Consider the following 22,612-nt stretch of genomic DNA (forward strand, 5'->3'; position numbering starts at 1 on the left):
ATACCTTTGGCCGGCACGGGCCGGTGACTGTACCCGTTGTGGTTGTCCGCGGCCGTCAGATCTTCCAGTTCCGGTTGGTTCCAAACGAGCACGTGCTTGGCGCCGGAAGTCCGGTTGTTGGGGCAGCACGCGGACGAGGACGACGACGACGACGGCCCGGGACACCCGCCGCCACTTCCGCTGCCGACGCCACCACCGCCGCTAACGCCACTTCCACCGCGGCCACAGCCACCTGAACCGCCGCCGCCGCCACCGTATCCAACGGGCGCCCGGCCGCCGAACGACGACTCCTCCTCCTCCTCCTCGACAACGACGTCCCGGCGGTGACGGACGGCGACGTGCACGCCGGACATGAGGCCGACACCGGCCTCCTCCTCCTCGGACTCTATCCCGCGGCCGCCGCCTCCATCCCATCTGCGGCCGGACATCAGCGTGGACCGCCGCCAGACGATGGCCAGCTCCTTCCGCCGAATCCGTCACAGCGCATTGGTCATCAACCCGCCGTCGCTGTACACTGCAGCGCTGTCTATAGTATACACACCACACAATCTGTCAACATGGGCCACACCGTTGTCTATAGACGCGGAAATGCCCAACGGCTGATACAATAATATATATGTGCGTATGTACACACGCATTTTATAGTAACAGATCGTGGCCGTTCCGGATCAATTTGAGCCGGCCACACGTTTTTTTCGGTAGGTTTTTGTGATTTTGAAAAAAGAACTCTTCGCACCACCGCGTGGTCTAAACTTTAAACGCCGGCATTTTAACACAAAACCAAAAAACTTATGCGAGTTCCTCAAACTTTTTAAATGTAAATTGTTTTGTTTTTTAAAATCATAAAGATATACCGATAAAAAACTAGTGCGTCCGCCTATTTATATATTTTTGTAATAATATGTATGTGTGTGTCATATCAGTGCGCGCACAACAACTTCGGTCGAATTCGCATGAGTTTACTACGGACACGCCGTCATTGAAGTCGCCTGAGAATTGACTCGACGAGGACAAATTATTATAATACGCGACGCATACAATAATTTTTTCCACGAGTTTTTTGAAATAATATTGATTTTTTAATTGTATGTCTACACTCGATTGTAAGTTGCACTACCCAGTCCGTAAACCGCCAATCTTCGTAGGTATGTTATTATAATAATATATAGTGACAGATGTCGTGGGAATTCGAAAAACTACAAAATAAACTGCAGCACAGAAAATGCAGCGATGAATTAATATTATATTATTTCAAGTCGTACACGTTTGTTAAACTCTGATTAAATTTCCATCGTGACACAACTACTCGTTTGCCACGTATTTATTACCGCACCCTGTTTTCCAATGCAAATTCCACAGCTGGGGAATGGTGACGTGCATTCGACCACTACAATATAATATAATATAATATAGCAGTAGTCCGATATTATGTACCTGCAGCACGATATACCTATAAAATGTATACCTACGTAGTTAACTCTTTGCGGACGACGTGTACTGGTTACACATATTAAAGTTATACGCGCACCACACATACACACACATATTATTAATATCGCACACACTACAATAATTACAATCAATATTATACTACTGCAATACTACTAAAATAAGATATCACGTCATAATATTATTATTATCATCATAATAATATTTAATCAATGTTTTTATACGGCACAACGCGCGCTGGGAATTTTCGATTGACTACAAAACGTGTACATATATTACCTATATAGGTATCGATAAATATAATATATATATATAATATGTGCATTCACTACTTCATGGTATGCTCATATGACATACAAAACACACACGCTCCAACATCATCGGGAAATTCAAATTCGCATTCTGATGTCGCTAATTATTGCGCAATATGCGATAATTGCTCTGACGGTAATTCCACGGCGGAATTGACGATTAGAGAGCGCGCAAAACGTCGCGGTAATATTATTATTATATCATCATCATCAACGCCACCGAATCGCGTAGTTGTACATCATTGCAGCTTTCAACGATTTTAGATTATACGCGGTGCTACAGGGGCGGACTGGGCCTGTAAAATCCTATTAACCTCCTATTGTAGACGGCCCCATATTCAGAAAAATTCAAAGGAAAAATGAGTTTTTTTACCATAAAAATAACATAATTTCAACTGTAATTACACCAATAATATATTATCAAGGGGTATCGATTTATAGTATTTTTTCAAATTATAAATTATTATAAAATTCGGAAATTACAGTTGAAGATATTAAAGATTTAGGATGTGCTACCCTTTAATTAGGGCTCCTTAGCGCTTATAATTAAGGGCCCCGTGTCCCAGTAGTACAAGGGCCTAATATACTACAGGAAAGTAGATCAGTGGGCCAGTCTGCCCATGTTGCGTAAGTATATGGGTATATGGAATATGGATACGCGATATGGTCACAAAATAGTCACGCACACTTAAAAATATTATTTATTAATCGTTTATCGCAAATCAACTAATCTACCCATTATACACACGACATTAAGTTTTGATTCATCGTGAAAATATGAATTTAATGAAAAAAAGACCGAATCAAAGTCTCCTCGGAATATTTCTATAATTGTTTTTTTTTATAAATTTAATACCTGGGAATATAACAGAATCGTTTTTACACGACCAGGTGTTAAATATAGTTTGGTAAAATAACGAACACAATTATTTGCACAGCGGTAAATATAAAATCGTACGCGAAAATCGAATACGAGTAAGAATAAATCGACGCCATTTTCTATTTTTATTTCGTAACTTTTAGTTGCGTCATTTGATGTCATAGTCGGTGTATAATTTTTTTTTCGCAACATTTATTAAGTTGCGATGTAAGTACAATATTACAGTCTCGTTTAAATAAAATTTTTTGAAAACGTAACAGCATAATAATATTATTCAGTGCATTTATTATTATAAATGTACATTCACCGTTCAACAACTGCGTTCACTCTCAGCGTATTTGTATTTTGGCCGGCAACAAACTTTTTGATTGCGTGATAATAACGATTTTAAATTTGGTAAAATTAAATTTAAATATGACACAAAACCGTTGTGAGTATTATACATGTTAGACAAACAGTGCTCTAATTAGGTCACATTTACTACATGGATTAGTAGTGTGCAAACTACAAATCCAATTAAATCGAATTACTCGCTCAAATATTTAACATCGTATAGGTGGGAAAACTAAAACAAAAACGCCATTACAAATATTCAGAAGCATATATGCTCAAATATAATATTACGTCGTATACTGTATTGTGTGTTAACCACGCCATAGGTAAATATAAAATATTATTCTGTACCTATGGAAATTACCGTGATACGGTGAAAAAGTGATATTGAATTATTTTTACTATATAGGCCTTCGCTCTATCATATCTAAACTTAAACTTATCAAAACTAGCTCTGCTTATGGGCGTGCAAGGCCCTACCGGCCCGCAGAGAATAAAAATCTCTCGCTCCGGATGCGATTATTTGTGCACAGCACACGGCGAAGTTGACCCTTTGCGGAAAAAAAGAACACGTCCGAGACAAAACAAACGTTAGAGATATATTATTATTGTATCGTATATAGGTACAGCGGGGAACCCGCCCTGCAGTAGGTAGTTAACGAGGTACACGGAGTGCAACGGTGAAACGCAATTAAATTTCACCAGTCTGACGCTCAAGAAAACAAAACAGTTCCGGGCAAGACCGCGGCGGAGGGTTGTAGGGATGGATTCAGGATAACAAAAAAAAAACAAAAAAAAACTGGATAATATATTGTGTTTGCAGGGCCGAGAGCTTTTCGACACAAAAGCGCGCGTATAGGTGTAATTAGCCATTGTCGGAGGGCGTTCAAAGCGGTTTCTCTCTCCCTCGAAAAAAACTATTTTATACAATTTTATGGCTGGAACGAAATTTTATCGGACGACGTGATATATATATATAATTACCTAACGTGAGGTAAGGTCACGAGCCGTGACGTGCGGCATACCGCCTGGTCAGTACATTAATTCGTTATAATATTGCACATTATCGCAAACAAAAGCTTTTGAAATCGGTCGGATCGTTTGACGGACAGGCGAAACTTTCGCGTGCGCCCGCCGGCGGCTGCCAGGCAGCTGCCGCAATACACGGCGCGAGTTCGAACCGAAATTTGATTTCCGCTCGAGCTTTTCGGTTTCGTTATCGACCGAAATCTCTCTCTCCTCCCCCCCCCTCTCTTCCCTGACCTGAAGCTCTGCGACCGTAAAACGCGAACGGGTTAATGTGATATTGTAACGTGAGCCATAATAATATATTATAATATAATATTATAGTTAGGTACGACCAGACCGTGCGTGGTTGCGGGGTGTTGTTTTTTCCTTCTCCTACACCATCGCTCGTTTTCTCCGTGCTCGCGTTCCAAATCGCACGATTTGCATAGCAGGTATATACGTCCTGCGCCTCGCGATCGCCGCCGCATGTACCGCGGTGGTACGCGCCCGCCATGGTAATTAAATATATTTAAAACGCAAAAAAACCTATTGCGATTCCCGAGAGCGAGCGACGCGCAGCGTACCTACGGCATAATGTTTTTTAACAGTGTGTGTGTGTGAGAGTGAGTGTCACAAAATTGTATTGTGTGTTTGACCGTCATGTGCAAAGATTTATGACCTCGAAACCGAAAAGCACGCAGTTCAACGCCACGGACGCGGTAATCATAATGTTATACTGGTAGATAACATATACCTATAATTATAATAATAGTCGCGACTATAGACATGAATCGTCGCGAATCGACCGTATAGGAGATATTATCATTATTATATAGGTACCAACCAATAATATTCATCTGTGACGCACAGCGTAATGAAACGTCGTATATTACCTTCATATTTTTACACAGCAAACATTGCATTATGTACGTAAAAGCCGTGACCCGGCTGTGACCGTCCGAAATGTTCGTCACGCTATTAATATTCGGAGACCCGGTTCTACTGACATAATATAGGCAGGTGGTACCATGTTATACCACAGTGGTTTTAATCGTTATGGAGAATTTTATAACGAAGATACCGCAACCGGTATCTACATCGATAATAATATTACCATGGAGGTATTTTTGGGGAATTCGAGGGAACATACCTATGATTATGGAAACAATTTTTACGCGAACGACTGCGGCTCGTCGAAGGCGTTGACGGACGAGATTTGTAGAACAAAATGGAAAGGCGAAAAATGAGATCACAATACCAAACGCCGAGCCGGTGCAGGACCAGATCACGGGGACTCTGATGTATTTATATGATGGATGCGTCGGGGATGTGCATCCCCTCTCACCCGTGTCTGTGTAAACTCATTTTTTCGCATGCACCGAAGTCGCGGTGCCAATTGACACTATTCTGTTCACTCCCCTTCGCCTATTATATACGACGTGCACGTGTTATTTTCGTATTACAGTCGTATTTTTGTCACGAGTTTCGCAGACCAGACACAGACTAAGCGTGTTAAAATCTGTTCGATCTCCCCTAATGATTATACAATACATACATACATGTATATAGATAACTCATATAAATATATATATATGTAATAATATAATACGATCCGTCGTCGAGGTCCCGCCGGGTCGCGAAAATCAATACGTGGATACGTCAATCGTTTACAGATAATGTATACTTCCCGTGAAAATGTTCCAAAAATAAAGAAAAAAGGTATAAACAATACATACACACACACTTACACAGCCACCAGCTATATACTTTGTGTATACATAATAAAGTGCACACACTAAAACACTCAATCACTGTGAATAATTTGTTGTGTACGCAAATCGTATAGGTAAGCACGCACCATAATAATATCATAGTCACGTCGACGGTATAAATAATAACATCATCCAAAAAGACTAATACTATACACCATGATGCAACAACGTGTTTGAGCACATCTCTAAAACACGTATTCGATTGAAATAATCCCAGTGTTAAATCCTCCCCGTTGTTAAACTTACACAAACACAACAAAAAAAATATAAAATAATAACAATAACACGATACCGATGTTGTGAACACAAAACACGCATAATGGCATTATCAAAGCCCTACGCAAAAATATAGATGATAGTATTACACAATACATTTGACTATTATTCGGAAATAAAACGTCTATTATATTAATAAGGAATAATAACACAGCATTTTCGTAAAACTTTACTTGTTAAGTTAAATTTAGTAGTGCCAAAGTCCACAACAATGTGTCTATTGAAAATACAACTTCTCCAAAGGATTAAAACAAATAATAACTTTGCTTTTGTGTCCCTTCCTTTCCGGAATGCAAGTAAACAGAATTCGTATAGTGTCTTAGAGAGTAAAACAAACGATATGTTTAATGCATATAGATATTTTATATTTATGTATATATTAATGAATATATTGAGAGTAGCTAATCAAATATAATTATACATTTGTGTAATTAAAATTCATAATTACTGATTTTATGAATAATTTTATATTGTAAAATATCAAAAACACTAAAATATATCAGTTTGAAGCTTAAATTTAAACATTTATTTCCCCTCGTAGATAATCATAATATTATAACATATCAAACGTGTTTTTTTTTTTTTTTTTTGAAAAGACCTGAATAAATGCAAATTATTTTAAAAGCAACTTTAACAATATGAATAAAATATTAGTTTAGTTGACGAAATGTTGAGTTAAGGAAACATATCAACCTTGAAATAAAAACTTTTGAGCTTTTTCAGAATTAAACAGCGCTTTAGATGTTAGATCTACTTTTAAAAACCTTAGTTGCGTGACGTAAGTAATTTATTTGTTACTTTATGAGCTTCTCGTAAAAATATATATCGAAAGTACCATCAAAAAGAGAAGCGTAGAGAATTTCACAATAATTATTCGTGAAACGCGTCATATCGGGAAAGATTTATAAAAATATGTTTAAGTAAAATGATTTACTAAGTAACAGTCTATACAAACTAAACTGTACTTTATTATTTTTCACACTGAAAATACTTTGTCATTGTATATTTATAGAATAATTACATGTGATGAAAATAACTTTTTTAAACAAGCTCATAAATGTATGCAAGTATATTAAAATAAATGCAAATTATTATTTATTACATAAGCAATATATATTTAAAATACTGTTTTGCAAGATACAAACGAATCGCAGCCACTGTACCTATACATAATGTTACTATTCAGGAATTTCGGTTACGTGTTAAATGCGTTAGGTATGAAAATAATTGTAACAAATGCTGGTAAATTAATTGGCTCATTGTTCGGATAACAACGGCCAGTATGAAATATTCTCTTGAATAACGGTTGGTAGGTGTTGCGTCCATTAACATTACACCTAAGTAATTTTCTAGAAAACAATGTGCACAGTGTATACGACAAAAGAGTTTTCTTTTTGTAAGAGCGCGAGAAAAAAAAACAAAAAATAGTTGTGAGCGATAGCGTTCTATGTGTATATCCGAACAATTTCTATAACAGAAAAAAAAAAATGTGGAAAAAATACAAGGAAAGCGAAGGAAAAAATCGCTTTGATACCAACCATAATATCTTTGTTGTACTGGAAAAAATAAATAAATAAATAAGACGAACGAGTGTAGTTATTTAGCAGGTGAATTGTTTACACTTGGCAAGTGTTCAATTTTCTACGTTAAATCATCGTGCGCCCGTCGGAAGGATGTGTTCAAACATATTATGATGTATATCTAAATACCTACACTATATACTGATATTGTAAACGTTTTTAAACGAAAATGAGTTGTACACGAGCGATTCCAAACGATTAAAATAGTATAATAACCTGACTATACGGAGTCTCAGATTCGGGGCGGTAAACGTGTTTTTTTTTTTTTACTGCGACGTGTACCGGGTCGTAAAGACGCCGGAAACGACGGTGTGTAGCTATATATTATTATGTCGCTCGACGAAAACGCGCGCGTGTAGACAATCCGAGGATTTTATTTTATATATTTTTTTCTCTGCGAAACGTGATCTTTTGAGTTTCGCCCCGTTGGGTTCACAAAGTCTCGTATTTAGTGCAACAAAACCAAACCCATACGTTAAAGAGTGGTACAAAAAAAATAAAAAAAAATACTCCTCCGAAAGAACTTTGACAAAACGACAACAACAGCAACAACAATAAAAACATCATAACCACACAACAACAACAACGAAAACGACTACGACTAATGTAGTTCTGCAACTCATACGTTATTTATGTATAGGTAGGTCCTAGTACATATTCTTATTATCATATAGCACATTATCGTATATTATGTACCTATAAAGTGCCACCTCTACGCGGGCAAACATTACAATATAGTGCACTAAGTGCACAAAACGTGTCTAATACAAATATTTAGTACGCGTTAGTATACCTACCTACGGCGAAGGTTAACTTTATACACGCTAAGTATAATATTATCATATTAACACCGCGCGAGGTACTATATAATATCTTCCCAAACGTGTTTAAACGGAAACACCGCAGGCAAAAAGCAAACAAGACGCAAAATATAATAAAAATAAAAGGAAAAACTGGCGAGACGATCGATTTGAGCGGGCTGGGCGTGTGTATATTATACATTTATACGTTATACATAGGTATGTATTATATAAATATTATAATATAAATGATATATAGATACGCGATAATACGTGGCGCGTGCCGGTTGTGCCGTATAACAACGATATAGTAAAAACACATAATAATAATAATGATAATAATAATATGATATGATATGACGTGGGAAGGGTTATGTGATAAGTAAGGAGTTAGAGGGTGAGATAGAGAGAGAAATAGAGGAGAGAGGAAGATAAAAACGACTCACACGTGCTTGGACGGAAAAACGGCCGTTGGTCTTATCGAGTGTTGGTATGCGCAACGGTATACGGAGTACCGCCGAGTAACGACGACACAACCTGGTCCGCTTGTTCAACAGGACAACAGAACGTCAGACCGTCGAGCCGGGCATCCGATGCAGACGTCAACCGTGGCGGTAAGCAGCAGCGGCAGACTCTCGGACCGGCACAGACCACTGCGGCGCGAGCACATGTCTGCGCGTCGACGGCGGCACGGCGCGAAAAAAGGTTGTCAGTGTCGTCGGCCGGCTGCACTCGACTGCTGCACGGTAGAGGACGGGCGATAAGCGAGCGGGCGGCGCGCCCGCCACACGCGACGACACACGCGACGTCGGTCGGACGAAAATTCGGAAACGACGACGCGGACGCGAAGACGACGCGGACAACGACGACGACGACGGCCAGAGGGACACTGCGCGCGCGAAGCGTACACGACGATGGCAACGACGACGACGACACCGCTGTCGTTGGTTGGTTGGTCGGCGGCGGCGGCGGCTGCTGGCTTGACGTTCCTGCCCGCCCGCTGGTGGTGCTCCGATGATGCTGCCCCGCGGACGGGGGCGAGCGAGCGAGCGCGCGCGCGCGCTTGCCGGTCGCGGTGGCGGTGGACGAGCGCGGGAGCCGCCGCTCGACAGCAACGGTTGTGTGTGTGCGACGCGCGACAGCGACGGCGGACGGTCTGTCTGCGAACGTTTTCGGCTGGCCGGCGGATAGGCGTGCGGTGGGGTGGGGGCTCGGCGTGTAACGGTGGTGTAGCGCACAGGGCCGCGACGGACTGCTCGCTGCAGCAGTGGCTGTCTGGTCGCCGGTGCGCGGCCGCCGTCGACGCTCGGCCGCCGCGCGGCCCCGGCGGCGCTTGCGTGCTGCCGGCGTATCGATCGGCGGCCGGCGCGCACACACACGCACACGCACACGTACACTACCAGCCCGCCGCAGCCGCCGCCCACGCCGGAGCTGCCGTAATGCATGTACCGGTGTGTGTGGCCTCGCGTGTCTGTCGCCGACAGCGGCGACGCTTGTTCCACACGCCGCCGGCCGACACCTATACTTTAATACGCGTATATATACCACCGAGCCAACGCTGCACACACACACATATACACACACAACCATACATCGCGTTATATGGTTTTTGTTATTTATTTATTTATGGTGCAGCGAAATCCGTATAGGTCGGTATGAAATATATTGTGATATTAAGTGAACATAACTAGTTCAGTAAGAAACGGGGCGTCGGATTGATTTCACTGTCATCGCCGCGTGTCGATGACGAGCACGTGTGCTTTTTTTTGATTTTAAGAGGCATCTCACACGTGAGGTTAAGCGTGAGCGTGCAGTGTGTGCTCACCGCCAGAGCCATCGTCAGACAGTCACCACCGCCTCAACCACCGCCACTGATTGTGCGTGTAAGGAGGTGCGCGTCCGCTCATCTCCGTCGTATACACCACACCGCACACGGCAAAACACCTCCCCCACCACCACTAAACCAACACCGTCGGCCGAGGTGTAATGGGATTTTAATGGAAATTCGTGTACCACCTCCGCCGGCTCACAACACGACTCCCGCGCGAGTTTGGCGCGGACAACGAACAAAAAAAAAAATTTATAATAATATTATTCGCATCGCGCGCGCCGACGGTAATCCATAATATACTCATATTACACATATTATTATATCGGCTGGAGAACGGTATTCGCGTGATTTTTACACCTTTTTCGTTGTGGGGGGGGGGGGGGTACTGGAGAAGGGGGGAAGATGCGAGGTGAATGTTTTAATTCAACTATTGTCCCCACGGACGTTGAGTGATTTTCACCGATAAAATGGAAATTTGCGTAGCTATCACGTGATATACAATCATTGTGGTATTTCACGTCAACGATAAACTGCGGTTTCTGCAGATGATCTTTTTTTTTTTTTTATGAAACATTCTTCATCGACGTTCTGACCGTAAAACTTTTTTTACCCGTACATGCATAATGACGTAGTCATATACTTAATACTTTTTGCATAAGCAACCCCGTTTAATAATTGGTTAAATTAGGTATACATATTTTATTAAGTTTAATTCTATATGTAATTGTTCCCATAAAAAGTCCACAAGCCGAGCGTGAACCGCGTGTTTCATTGAAAATATTCACTCGAACATTACCAACTCATCTAACACTATAATACGCGCACACATCGCATAATAATATTATAATATAAATTACGAATTCATGTATAACTGGTATTTAGCGAATCAAATAACGGTAGCAGAAACGTATACAGTATAATATTATGATGTCTGTCCATGCACACAACAAAGGGCTTGTGAATAACTAAATAGGCAATAATCACGTCATGACATGTACGCATAAGACGCAAAATAGGTACGTCATGTCTTTTACGTTGACGCGTCAGCTTCGGATTGTATATTACAATCTTCGGTGAACGTTCGACGCCTTTCATAGGACCCAAAGTGACGATAAAAACGCAAAAATGTGACAATCGATTCGCGGGAAACGTATATAACCTCACTGGACGAAAACAATTAAGGTAATCAAAGACGGCTGGATGATAATCAGTCGTTTAGTTGTTACCGTTTTCATATTTTTATGACTCTGACTGACGGGAAATAGCACGCAGGTCTCCACCATCTCGTGACACGTGGAGTTGTATAAATACATTATATTGGTACGGTACGGTACATTATATTGAGTTTGTAAGTAACGTGTTACCAAAATGTTGTTACCTATATACGGGAGGAATATAACGCCGGCATTAACTTAAATCAGATGGACGGCAATCGCCACGACAGCCGTGTAAAGTTGGTCACCTCGACCGCGGTGCAAGTTCGACAACCACGGATAGCCATGATATTTTTTGACGCCGGTCAGTCTGTATTTTAAAAAAACCACGATCTCCGCCTGGCTCTTTTTCTCGTTCTATTCTCGATCAATCCGTTCTCCGAATCGTCGATGTGTGTGTGTGTGTGTGTGTGTGTGTGTGTGTGTGTGTGTGTGTGTGTGACGGAATTTTCGATAAAAATTATAAGCCACGATCATAAAATATTATATTAGTTTAAAAAGTGTTATCCTAAATACGTCTCTGAATAATGAAAATACGATATTATATTGCAATTTCGTCTGGACAATTGTGACTACAGTCACATCACACAAACGTTCAAAGTAATAATTTATCTATGTCACCTGCAGAATGTACAAGTATACCCACCTCGTATACGGCGAAACTCCAGAAAGACATAAAGTAAAGTTCGCATCCATTAAACAAATCGAAAAAAAAACCTTATATTTATTACGCGTAAGGTTTTCTGTTTACATATATTCACGTAGGTAGGTTATATATACTAACAAAACATTTATATAACCCCTCCCAATGAGAACATATCCTAAATATGAATATCTAACCTATAACACTGTATGGATTGTTTGTCACACACCGTACTCCGGCGGTGTTCGTAACCTAAGTATAGACGGTGCGTTATTTGAACAAATAAATGTATTATGATATTTATGAATATTCGGTATTCGAGTGCGTGCCAAGACGTCCGTCATCGTGATCATACGTTCATATACGTCCTCGCCAATTCGGAGCAAACGTATGTGTGATTCACTGAGCATGCTCATCTCCATTTTTTCCCTTTCATAAAATAATTTAATTGAATTTAATTTTTTGCAATTTTAAGTACACTTAAAGCCAAATACCGTATTCAATTATTTGGATTTATTATTACACCGTTTACTTATCTTACCAGAGATCGAAAATCTGAGTTTTTGAAAATATAATCTTTGAGTATATGTAGGTGTTATAGGTATTATAGGAACACTTTTAAATTTCAAAAATCAGAGTTTGAATAAATACTATATCAAAGGGGAAAAATGGCCAGAAAGTGTGCTTGCTGGTGAATCCACCTGTATAACATGATATAATTATAACTTATAGATCGTTATCAAGAAACAATAATACAATGTATTGTTCACCTTATATATTAGTATACACCTGGTATCTTGCAAATTTGCAAACATTCTACCAATCGATATGTTTGCCGATTCGTAAGATAAAAAAAACACATGTAAACGAATCATTTTGCAGCATGAACCTGCTAAGACTTTATACATTTATCGGTATTGCAATTGTGTAGTATTGCAATAGTATAGTTATGCGGTAGTATATAGTAGACAGTCGAGATACAAAAATGAGACTCAAAGGGAATAGAGGTATGTGGGGAAGAAGACGTTTAATTTCATACCATACAATTTTTAATTAAACTTAAAAAGCATAGTGCCATAGTCATTGATTTGAGAAGAAATTATAAAATGTTTAATCATAATGTTGCCGCGTCTATTTAAAGCAAAGTAGATTGTTCCCTGATGGGCACTAGATGGATTCCGGTGAAATCGTTTGAACCACAACAGATAAGTGTGTATCGAATGAACAGGTAATAAGGATACCACCGTGGTAGTGGTTAGCCAACAAAACAATTCCAGACATCTGACGTTTGAAGTTAAATAATAATAATAATTTTCAATTGAATTAATATTTTTCCACAATTTAAAGTACATTGCTAAATTCTATATTATTTGTGCCCTGCTTATACTTTTTTCCTTCTCATACGATACATCTACCCAGTCAACCTAGGTTGTAGATAAATTTTGCATCGCTTTAATACAAAATACTGCTATGGATTTACTAATTCTCATAGGCAAAATCAATAAACTACCCTATAAAATATAAATACGATAATTTATCAGACTAACAATATTATCTAAAAATCATCAAAACACTGTCTTTGAAATAACAGAAATCCACTCATTGATAAAATTCTCTGCTGAATCCATTCAAGGTTCTCTCTCTCTCTCCCCCCTCCATAACTTAAGCGGAATCAGTGTAGTGATCTCCTCTTCTCAAGCCTCAGGGTGACAGTAGTGATGATAGTCTCAGATGTGAAATTAGATTTCTCTATTCATTTTATACAACGATGGTTATACACTAGCAGCCAAAATATACTTATTGTAAAAACCTATTTACTTACAAATTTATTCAATAAAAATAATAATAATAATAATAAGAATAATAATATCTAATAAAATTATGATTTATAAGATACCGGAAAAATGAACCCTTGAAAGAGGTGCACCTAAATAGCCTATTCATAACGCCGTGTAATCATAATTGTATAATTGAAATGTATTAAACAAAATATCACATCAATACATCATACAATGTGATGCCGACAAATGAATCTAATTTATTGTAGAATAAACACCGTTGACACGAAGGTGAAAAAGATACATCGATAGCGGTATGTGGTACCACGGTAGTGAGAATCGACTGCAAATTGGTAGGTATATATTAATATAATAATTTAACGAATTTTCAACATTTTACATAAAACGTGGTTCGTGTGGACTGAAAAATATTAATTAAACAATTCTCTAGAGCAAAGCAAATCTCCAAAAATAACTATTATTATTACTAACGTAATATTATGCGCCTTGGTTAGTGTCGAGGAGATACAAGATAATGTTACACTGCGAGAGTAATATAATCATGTCGTAAAATGTGCCAAAACAAAACGGGGCGTATGGCTTGAACCTCATGTCAGCTGAATAATATTGCCGATATTGTGTATTAGTATATTCGCTGAAAACTGGAGAACTGTAAAACGGATGATATATTATTATTATACCGTGAATAATATATTATATTCAATTGTAATTTTTGTCAAAGTTCACGAAATGAAAACCATAATTTTCAGTTAAATTCTAGATCCGATTTGAATATTATTTTAAAATTAACTCACGTGTAAACATGATAAAACACGTGACAAACACAAAAGACACGTGACAGTACACAACAGTAATGCACATGGATGTTCCGCATAAAATAAATATTATATAAGTCATTAAAGTCTCAACTTCTTAAGTAAGTACCTAAGTACTGTTGTATATCTGTATAAGGTTTAATTTTTTCCCTCCGATTACAAGAAGAATTTTCCGCTACAATTTTAATAAACTAGCGATGAGCGAAAAACTCGTTTTAATTATAATTGTATTTATTTACAATGCGGTATAATTATAAAATATATAGTGAAGCGGCGATCTAAGCGATACTGTAAAACACAGTGATCGAGGAGGTCCAAGGGGGTTCGGAGATCACCTAATTTTTTTTTTGCGTACCCCAACTATTTTTTTTACTTGGACAGAAGGGACGGCACAAATGTATGCATAAAATATTTTTTTTTAATTTTTATTAAAATGTAGATTTAAATTGTTGTTAAAGACAGACCCAATGATTTTAGTATTTTTAATATAAAAAAATGTTTGGTATTAGATTATTATCATTTCTATGGTTTATATCACCTAATAGTATTAGGCTAATACTTATAACTAGGGCTCGGAAGTTGTAGGAGCTAAAAAATGTAAAATATGCACGCAAATATGCACGAAAAAATTTCTAAATATGCATTAAAAATGTTAAATATGCGAAAAATATGTGTATAAAAAAATCAATGAAATATATGTACTTTTTTAGCTAAAATTGGTGAAATATGCATTTTCAATTTTCAATTTTTTTAACTCGCAATTGTATACCTACTTCAAATTTCTATTTCTATCTAATTAGCTAGATCTGCTATAAATTGAGATCATACAGAACAATATGCAATTCCTACAACTTCCGAGCCCTACAAATAAGTATTTCGGCATACTAGCATGATAGACTAAATGCGTGTCACAATATCATTGTTATTAACTCCGTAATTGACTATGGCGATGACAATAAATACCTTCGTTGATAATTTTAAGTTTTATTTTCAATATTAGTTGAAATATACAGGTTAAGAAAGAAAAAAATCAATTTTTTTAGAAAAATATAAAATATGCATAATATTATGCATATAAAATCAATGAAATATGCACTTTTTTAGCTAAAATTGGTAAAATATGTAAAATATGCATTTTCAATTTTCAATTTTTCAACTCGTAATTGTATACTTCAAATTTCTAGCTAGGTCTGCTATAAATTGTGATCATACAGAAAAATATGCAATTCCTACAACTTCCTAGCCCTACCTATAACTATTGCTTATTATTATTTGTTTATAATTTATCATGTTTGTTCTTTTCCCAGTACAACAGTAGTACACAAATATGTATTGTCAAATATCTGTGGACTCATGGGTGGATCTAGAGGGGATGGGGTCAGGAGGTCATCTGACCCACACTTAATCTTTTCAGATCTTGGGTAATTGAATACTTGGACCCTCGAATAAACACACATACAGTATAAATGATTTTTTTTTTTTGTTTTATATACCTAGTACACAAGTATAAATTTTTAATCTGATTTTAATAAATGGCCCCTTAAAATGTCCTGACCTACAGTTTCCTAACTCTGTATCCGCCCCTGTGTGGACTAATATTGAATATTGACATATGCGTCTTAATCAGGAATCAAGATACTATTGCTATAATCACTGATAATTATAAATTATTTTCCAACTGAAATATATAGGTATTGCTGTATCGCTATCAAAATGGGAAATATAATAATATAAAAAAATGTCTTTTTTAAGTGACTGATTGTATGCAATGTAATAAAAATTTCGAAAATTGGGTAAATATAAATCTAAAGCCACAGTACATGTTACATAGTTACGTATTACGTTATATTTTAAATACCATAAGCCAATATGTTATAACCAAGCTGAAGCGTGTTAGGTACTCAACATTTAGGGAGAGGGTAGGGGGTGTTTGCAGCAAAGCCTCCGCGTCTCTGTGGTGTATAATTTTTCACTTGAACGCAGTTTTTAAATCGTTGAATTGAGCTCCTCTATTTAATTGTTCTCAATTTGAGCACCGTCTAGATTATATTATACAGCTACAGTTGCATGGCCGTTTTGTAATATTTTCCACGCTATACTTAATAGATATATTAAATATTATTTCAGCACGAAAAACTCTATTGCATGCACTATTACGCATACTATTATTTGCGAAGACGACGATAACGGTCACACACTTAACGGTGGCCTTTGCCTCGTATTTCGCACTCTGCAGTCTCCGGTCGTCCCTCGATGATGGACATGTACTCGCGATGACCCGCTGTTTAATACTGTACGCACGCGTATACAAATAATATACGATATACATTTTAATAAAATATGAGATAAGAACATCACGACGACGGGGACGCGTGTGAACCCACTCACCCACGCACACAAATGCATTAATCACCTATGCTGTCGTTGTCGTCATCGTCGTCGTTGTTTCGTTATGCACAAATACCTACTATAAATAATAATAGTAATAATATTATGTTGATATGACTCAGTTGCAAAATTAGTTTCTTTTCTTCGACTAGCGCAGCATTCGTCGGTTGGAAACGAACAGACCACAACATAATATCTCGTGACTATTATATAATAAACGAACGTGGTTAAATATATATATATTTTATTTTTTTTAATGACCATTATATTGTTTCCCGGCGCGTCCTCTACAATTTTTAATAACAATAATAATACACACACGACCGGCTATTAATAAATCTTTAGGCTGTCTAAATATTAATTCCTCAGAATATTGGCCGCCGCTTCGATGCGTTAATATCGCGTTGTACCGTTTTAATTATTTTCCAAGGGCTTTTGCTGCCACCGCCGCCGTCGATGCTGCTGTTCCCGCTAGTCGAGTCGTATTCGAGTTTGGCCCATACGAAATAAATAATAATAATAACAATATGTGCTCGTTTAAAATCAACCGGAGGAGGGGGAGGAGGAGGCGGGAGAATTAAAACCACCACGAGAGATTTACCTATACCATATATACCTATACCTATAATAATATATATGATAATATATTATTATTATTATAATAATAATAATAATAATAAACAAGCATCCATGACGATATACCACGATTGCACAATAATAATATTTTGCCGCAGAGACGACGGCTGTAGATAACGGCTCAAAGACTGCGCCACGCCGATTTCAAATTAAAAATAAATTATTATTGTTTGTCGTTAAAAGTGCGGTTGAACGGGTCGCGCACATTACTAGTATAAAACGGGCGGCGCGATAAGTGCATCCGCAACACCGCCCGCCAAACAGTAAATAACCGATTGTGTATTTTTTTTAAATGCCAAAATCATCGAATGGACGACGCGAAGTTCTCTGAAGGTCGACGTCATGGGTGCGTCAACACTTATTGTACAATATAATAATATATTATATATTTTATACACATATTAGCGGGTACAGGCTGGAGGAGCACCTTAACAAAATAACATTATATACATATTGTTATACCATTATACAACAATAACACTGTACACACACGCGTCTGATATATAGAGTTCAGTCTGCCAGCGTATAGAGCAAGTTGATATGTGATTTGTAAAAAAAAAAAATCTCCTCCTAACAATAATCGCGAGATGATGAGACGCTGCAGCAGAGAACACAAACATAACGACACTGAATCGAATTTCGATTACAGATTTAATTGCCTTGACCGACAAACCGTATGCTGGACTATAATATCGTTAATCAAAATATAAATACTTTGGGTGCGTTGAATGAGAATAAAAATGTAATCGTTGTACAGAAGTTTTTACGAACACGCACACACATACAAAGTGTAGTTATTTATAAGTACATTTCGATTGAAGAGTACCGCGTCACATGGCCAATAGACCGTCGTCGATAAAAAAAAATCGTATTTCTATCATATAGCCTTAAGAGAATGTCAGTGCCACTACTTGTTTTCTCTCCCCGACCCACGCTCAACATGGCGATTTTGTGTTCATCAGATCGAATTTTGTGTCGTTAGATTTATTGTTATTAATCGTTATAATAGATATAACTAAGGCAACGATATTGTCCCATGTTATCTCATCAGATTATTTAATCAACGTCTTGGTACCTAAAGAGCATTTTGAAATCGCTAAAAATAAAACCCTATTAGGTGCCCTAAAAAATATTTTCACGGTTAAGTTTGATAATGAGTCAATTCACCTGCGCAAGTAGGTTTTTCTGAATTCAAATTTGCCATGTTGCGCATGGGTCGGACTCAGAAAGAGAGAGAGAGAGAGAGAGAGAGAGAGAGAGGGGGTGAGAGAGAGAGAGAGAGAGAGAGAAAACAATTATTGGTATTCTTGACATCATCTTAACTATTTAACGGCTGTTTAATAAAAATAAGTACCTTTATGTATGTATGGCATATAATATTACGCGGTACGTCTGGATTTTAATCGTACAGTTGGTTCACAGAGTTAACAATATTAACAGACAAACGAGTGGAACTCAATCAGCTATAGGTGCTGTATCGGTCAATAATATAATAAACATACGGCCAATATTATTATCAACTACTGTAGATACACGATATTATGTTATGTTTTCAATAAAAAATAAATATGTGACGGTCATTTGATCGACTGCGAATCGTAAATCGTAAAACTGTTTTATTACTTTTTAATTGATTTCCCGTACATACAACAACTATATGATGCTATACATATATAATATATAGCTGTTGGTTCGTTAATTTATAGGAGTACAAATTCGTATTATATTATTATTATTATTATTATGCATTTCGAGCGCCGCTCTTCTGTGTATTCTATGCACTACAGGTCAAACGTGACCATCGTCATTCGTGTAAATTAATATTTAACTACGAACGGCACACGTTCGGACACCGTTTAAACGTATATTCCTCGGTATATTCGAAATTCTACGCATGTGTGCTTTGTAGTGACCGCCAGCCGGTAGGCACATCGGTAATATTATTAAATATTATTACAACATACGCAGCCGATGTAGTAGTCATGATAATAGTAATATTATTCTGCACAATATTATTCATGGGCATATTCACCGCACGACCGTTTAACACAATAGTTCGTTACTGAAATTATTTCGGTTACCTACCTATACGATTTATGGTTAGCCGTGCGTCGAGAGTGGTCAAACGGGGGAAGGTAGTTAGTTATAGGTTAGGAATACTAGATGGGAAAATATACAATATACGACATGCCTATACCCATGACAAATTATATAGGTGTCATCACAGCATTTTTATACGCATCCTCTGCTCTTTACTTCACCTATATCGTAGTTCTCCACTTCTTATTGGCTGCCAATCATATACATACATATATAACATAGAACAAAATCAACCAATGAAAAGTGGAGAACTACGATATAGGCCGGAGGTGAAGGAGATGCGTATTCACTGCGCAAAACTAGTACAACTGTGATGATACCTATATAATTTGTCATGCCTATACCCGTAGAGTGATACACAACCGAATGGTTTATAGTCCAGTGGTCTCCAACCTTTTTTGTACGGCGGGCCAAATTTGAGATACGCTTAGGCATCGGGGCCCAACATTTTTAGAGGAATAGAGTGGTTATGAAGTTGAAGAATAGATAAGATTTATTTAGAAAAATGAACGTTTGTTTATATATTTTTTTTATTTTAAAACGAGTTTTTCTAATATTAGTTAGTCTTAGTATATAGGTATAAATTACTACTATAAGCTGTTACGAATAAATCCAAAAGAAAAAAAATAATAAATTCAATAAATTGAAAAAAATGAAAACTAAATGAAAACAATTAGTTCAAAATGTTAGTTAGCTTGGCGGGTCAGGAAAAAACCCTTGTCGGGCCGTAGGATTGAGGCCCCTGGTTTATACCACTCGGTATATAATAATCACCCTATATGTATATTAATACTATTGTTATGTGTCTTCGGCATGCGATGATGATGATGATGATTATTTCACTATGCTGGTTGAATAAGTACCGGGCGTTTCCATGAACAGGCTGTTGATGTGAAAGGCTGTTGGTACTCCGCAGATATACCACTTGCACGTACTAACGGTATGTAATAATACCGATCGGTCTGTGCGGATAAACTACGTAGGTGGGTTTTTTTTTTTCAATGCATTTCTAATACTTCTGTACATAATACCAGATTTTTTCCACGTGTATCGCATCATTCGTTGCCTGTCTGTCAGTTCTAATTTATGTCCCGGGCGGTTACCCGTTGATCAAATATTGGATCAGCGAGGAAATACATTAAAAAAAATAGAAAAGTTTTCCAGTAAACCAAAGCCTGCTGCTGGGCAATACGTAAACGGTCGGACAATCTGCTCTTCTTCTCAAATATTTTTCAATCATCTTGATCAAAATATACATCGACACAATATCTCGTAAAAAGTTTCCAGTAATAACTTTGAAAAGCGCAAAACAATATCAAAATAAATGTCATACCAACGTCGTTACATAATATGTAATACTTAAAATTTGTAAAATCAAAGATAACATTATGATTATAATAGCATTGAAAACAAAATATGTTGATAACGTAATCTGATTATGCTTTATACAAGGGTATGTGATGTTTAATATTGTAATACAATTACACTAAAATTATTAAATTTTTATACAGTTAAAACTTTTGCGATATACCTATAGTATATCAATATTATTTTGTATGATATGTATTTTTGTCATAACTTATTTGTTTGTGTTCTTTACAAATTGTGGAAAGAGTGTAGAAATGGAACTTTTCATGAAAACTACTCATTACTATATGACCTTGTCATTTTTTCAATTCAGTTGCGAAACCGATCGAAAAATCAAAATTCAACCGTGTCCAATATATAGTATAACTGATGTCATGACATTGGCCATCATTCAAAGTCACACATTTTCTCAGTAAATGTTTTGCTGGATAAAAAATAAATATAAAAGCTCGTAAAACATGCAGGATCAATTGATCAACTTTAAATGGCCAGACATGTTATTTTTTATAAAATCGACGTAGATATATTTGTGTAGATAAACATTTGGATCGTAGTTTAGAAATCATAACCAAAAATATTTTACACAATTTATTTATTATTTAGTAGACATTTAATATCATATATAAAGATCTTAAAATCCAAAGTACAATGAATTTGTCATGTACTATAATGTTTAAAGTTTATTTAACAACACAAAATCGTAACACTAAGAATTTCTTATTTTATATTATTTTGTTGTTTTGAATAAACTAATAGTTAGGTATACGTTAGATACACATATTTTTACTCTTCAATCATAACTTCTACTAATTATATTTTTAATAGGATTTTGGACCGTGGAAGATTTGTCTTTAGGTAATTATATACAAATTCCAGAAAAAATAAATGAATGATACTTGAGTGGTTTACTCGTCTATAATGTATATTTGGAAAAAGGGGTTCAGATTAAATTACACATATTAACATATTAAATAAGAATCCATATAAGCATACAGTTATTTTAATTTCCATAATAACCAAATATTTCCCGTTACAAACTATCATTTAAATTGGATATACATTTAAGTTACCTACCCATAATACTCATAAAAATCAATTCATAATAATAACGTAGGTATCTTTAATGTATACCATAACCTATACATATACTAAACAAACTAGTTATGATGATAATATTTTATTAGTCGTTTCATTTGAAACGGATAAATAATAATTAAACCAAAATATTCGAAATTAACATTTAAGACCATCAACAATATAGACAAGGATATAGACTACTGTTATTTAAAAAAACATATATGTGGACATCATTTTAAAACTTAAAAAAATGTTTACTTAAAAATTACAAAATAATATATCAATCCAGGGTGATTTATTTGCATTGAATAATACAAATCATATTTACAATA

General features: G+C 36.8%; 1 protein-coding gene across 3 annotated transcripts in view; it reads right to left on the reverse strand.

Moving 5' to 3' along the window:
• Positions 1–22,612, reverse strand: part of LOC100163144 (putative inorganic phosphate cotransporter) — an 88,470-nt gene that overhangs the window by 48,581 nt on the left and 17,277 nt on the right. The window contains exons 1-2 of one of the 3 annotated variants that reach the window (XM_029488403.1): positions 8,858–9,649; positions 5–526 (exon numbers count right to left, since the gene is read on the reverse strand). The exons of 1 other annotated variant lie outside the window; for it this stretch is intronic. In XM_029488403.1, the coding sequence (XP_029344263.1) occupies positions 5–428 (424 nt within the window). In that variant the 5' untranslated portion in view covers positions 429–526; positions 8,858–9,649. Of the gene's footprint in view, positions 1–4; positions 550–8,855; positions 9,650–22,612 lie in introns of those variants that run through there. One more of the 3 variants, XM_003243869.4, reaches the window with a different exon arrangement.

Source organism: Acyrthosiphon pisum, chromosome A1, assembly GCF_005508785.2.
Source record: "Acyrthosiphon pisum isolate AL4f chromosome A1, pea_aphid_22Mar2018_4r6ur, whole genome shotgun sequence".
NCBI lineage: Eukaryota > Metazoa > Arthropoda > Insecta > Hemiptera > Aphididae > Acyrthosiphon > Acyrthosiphon pisum.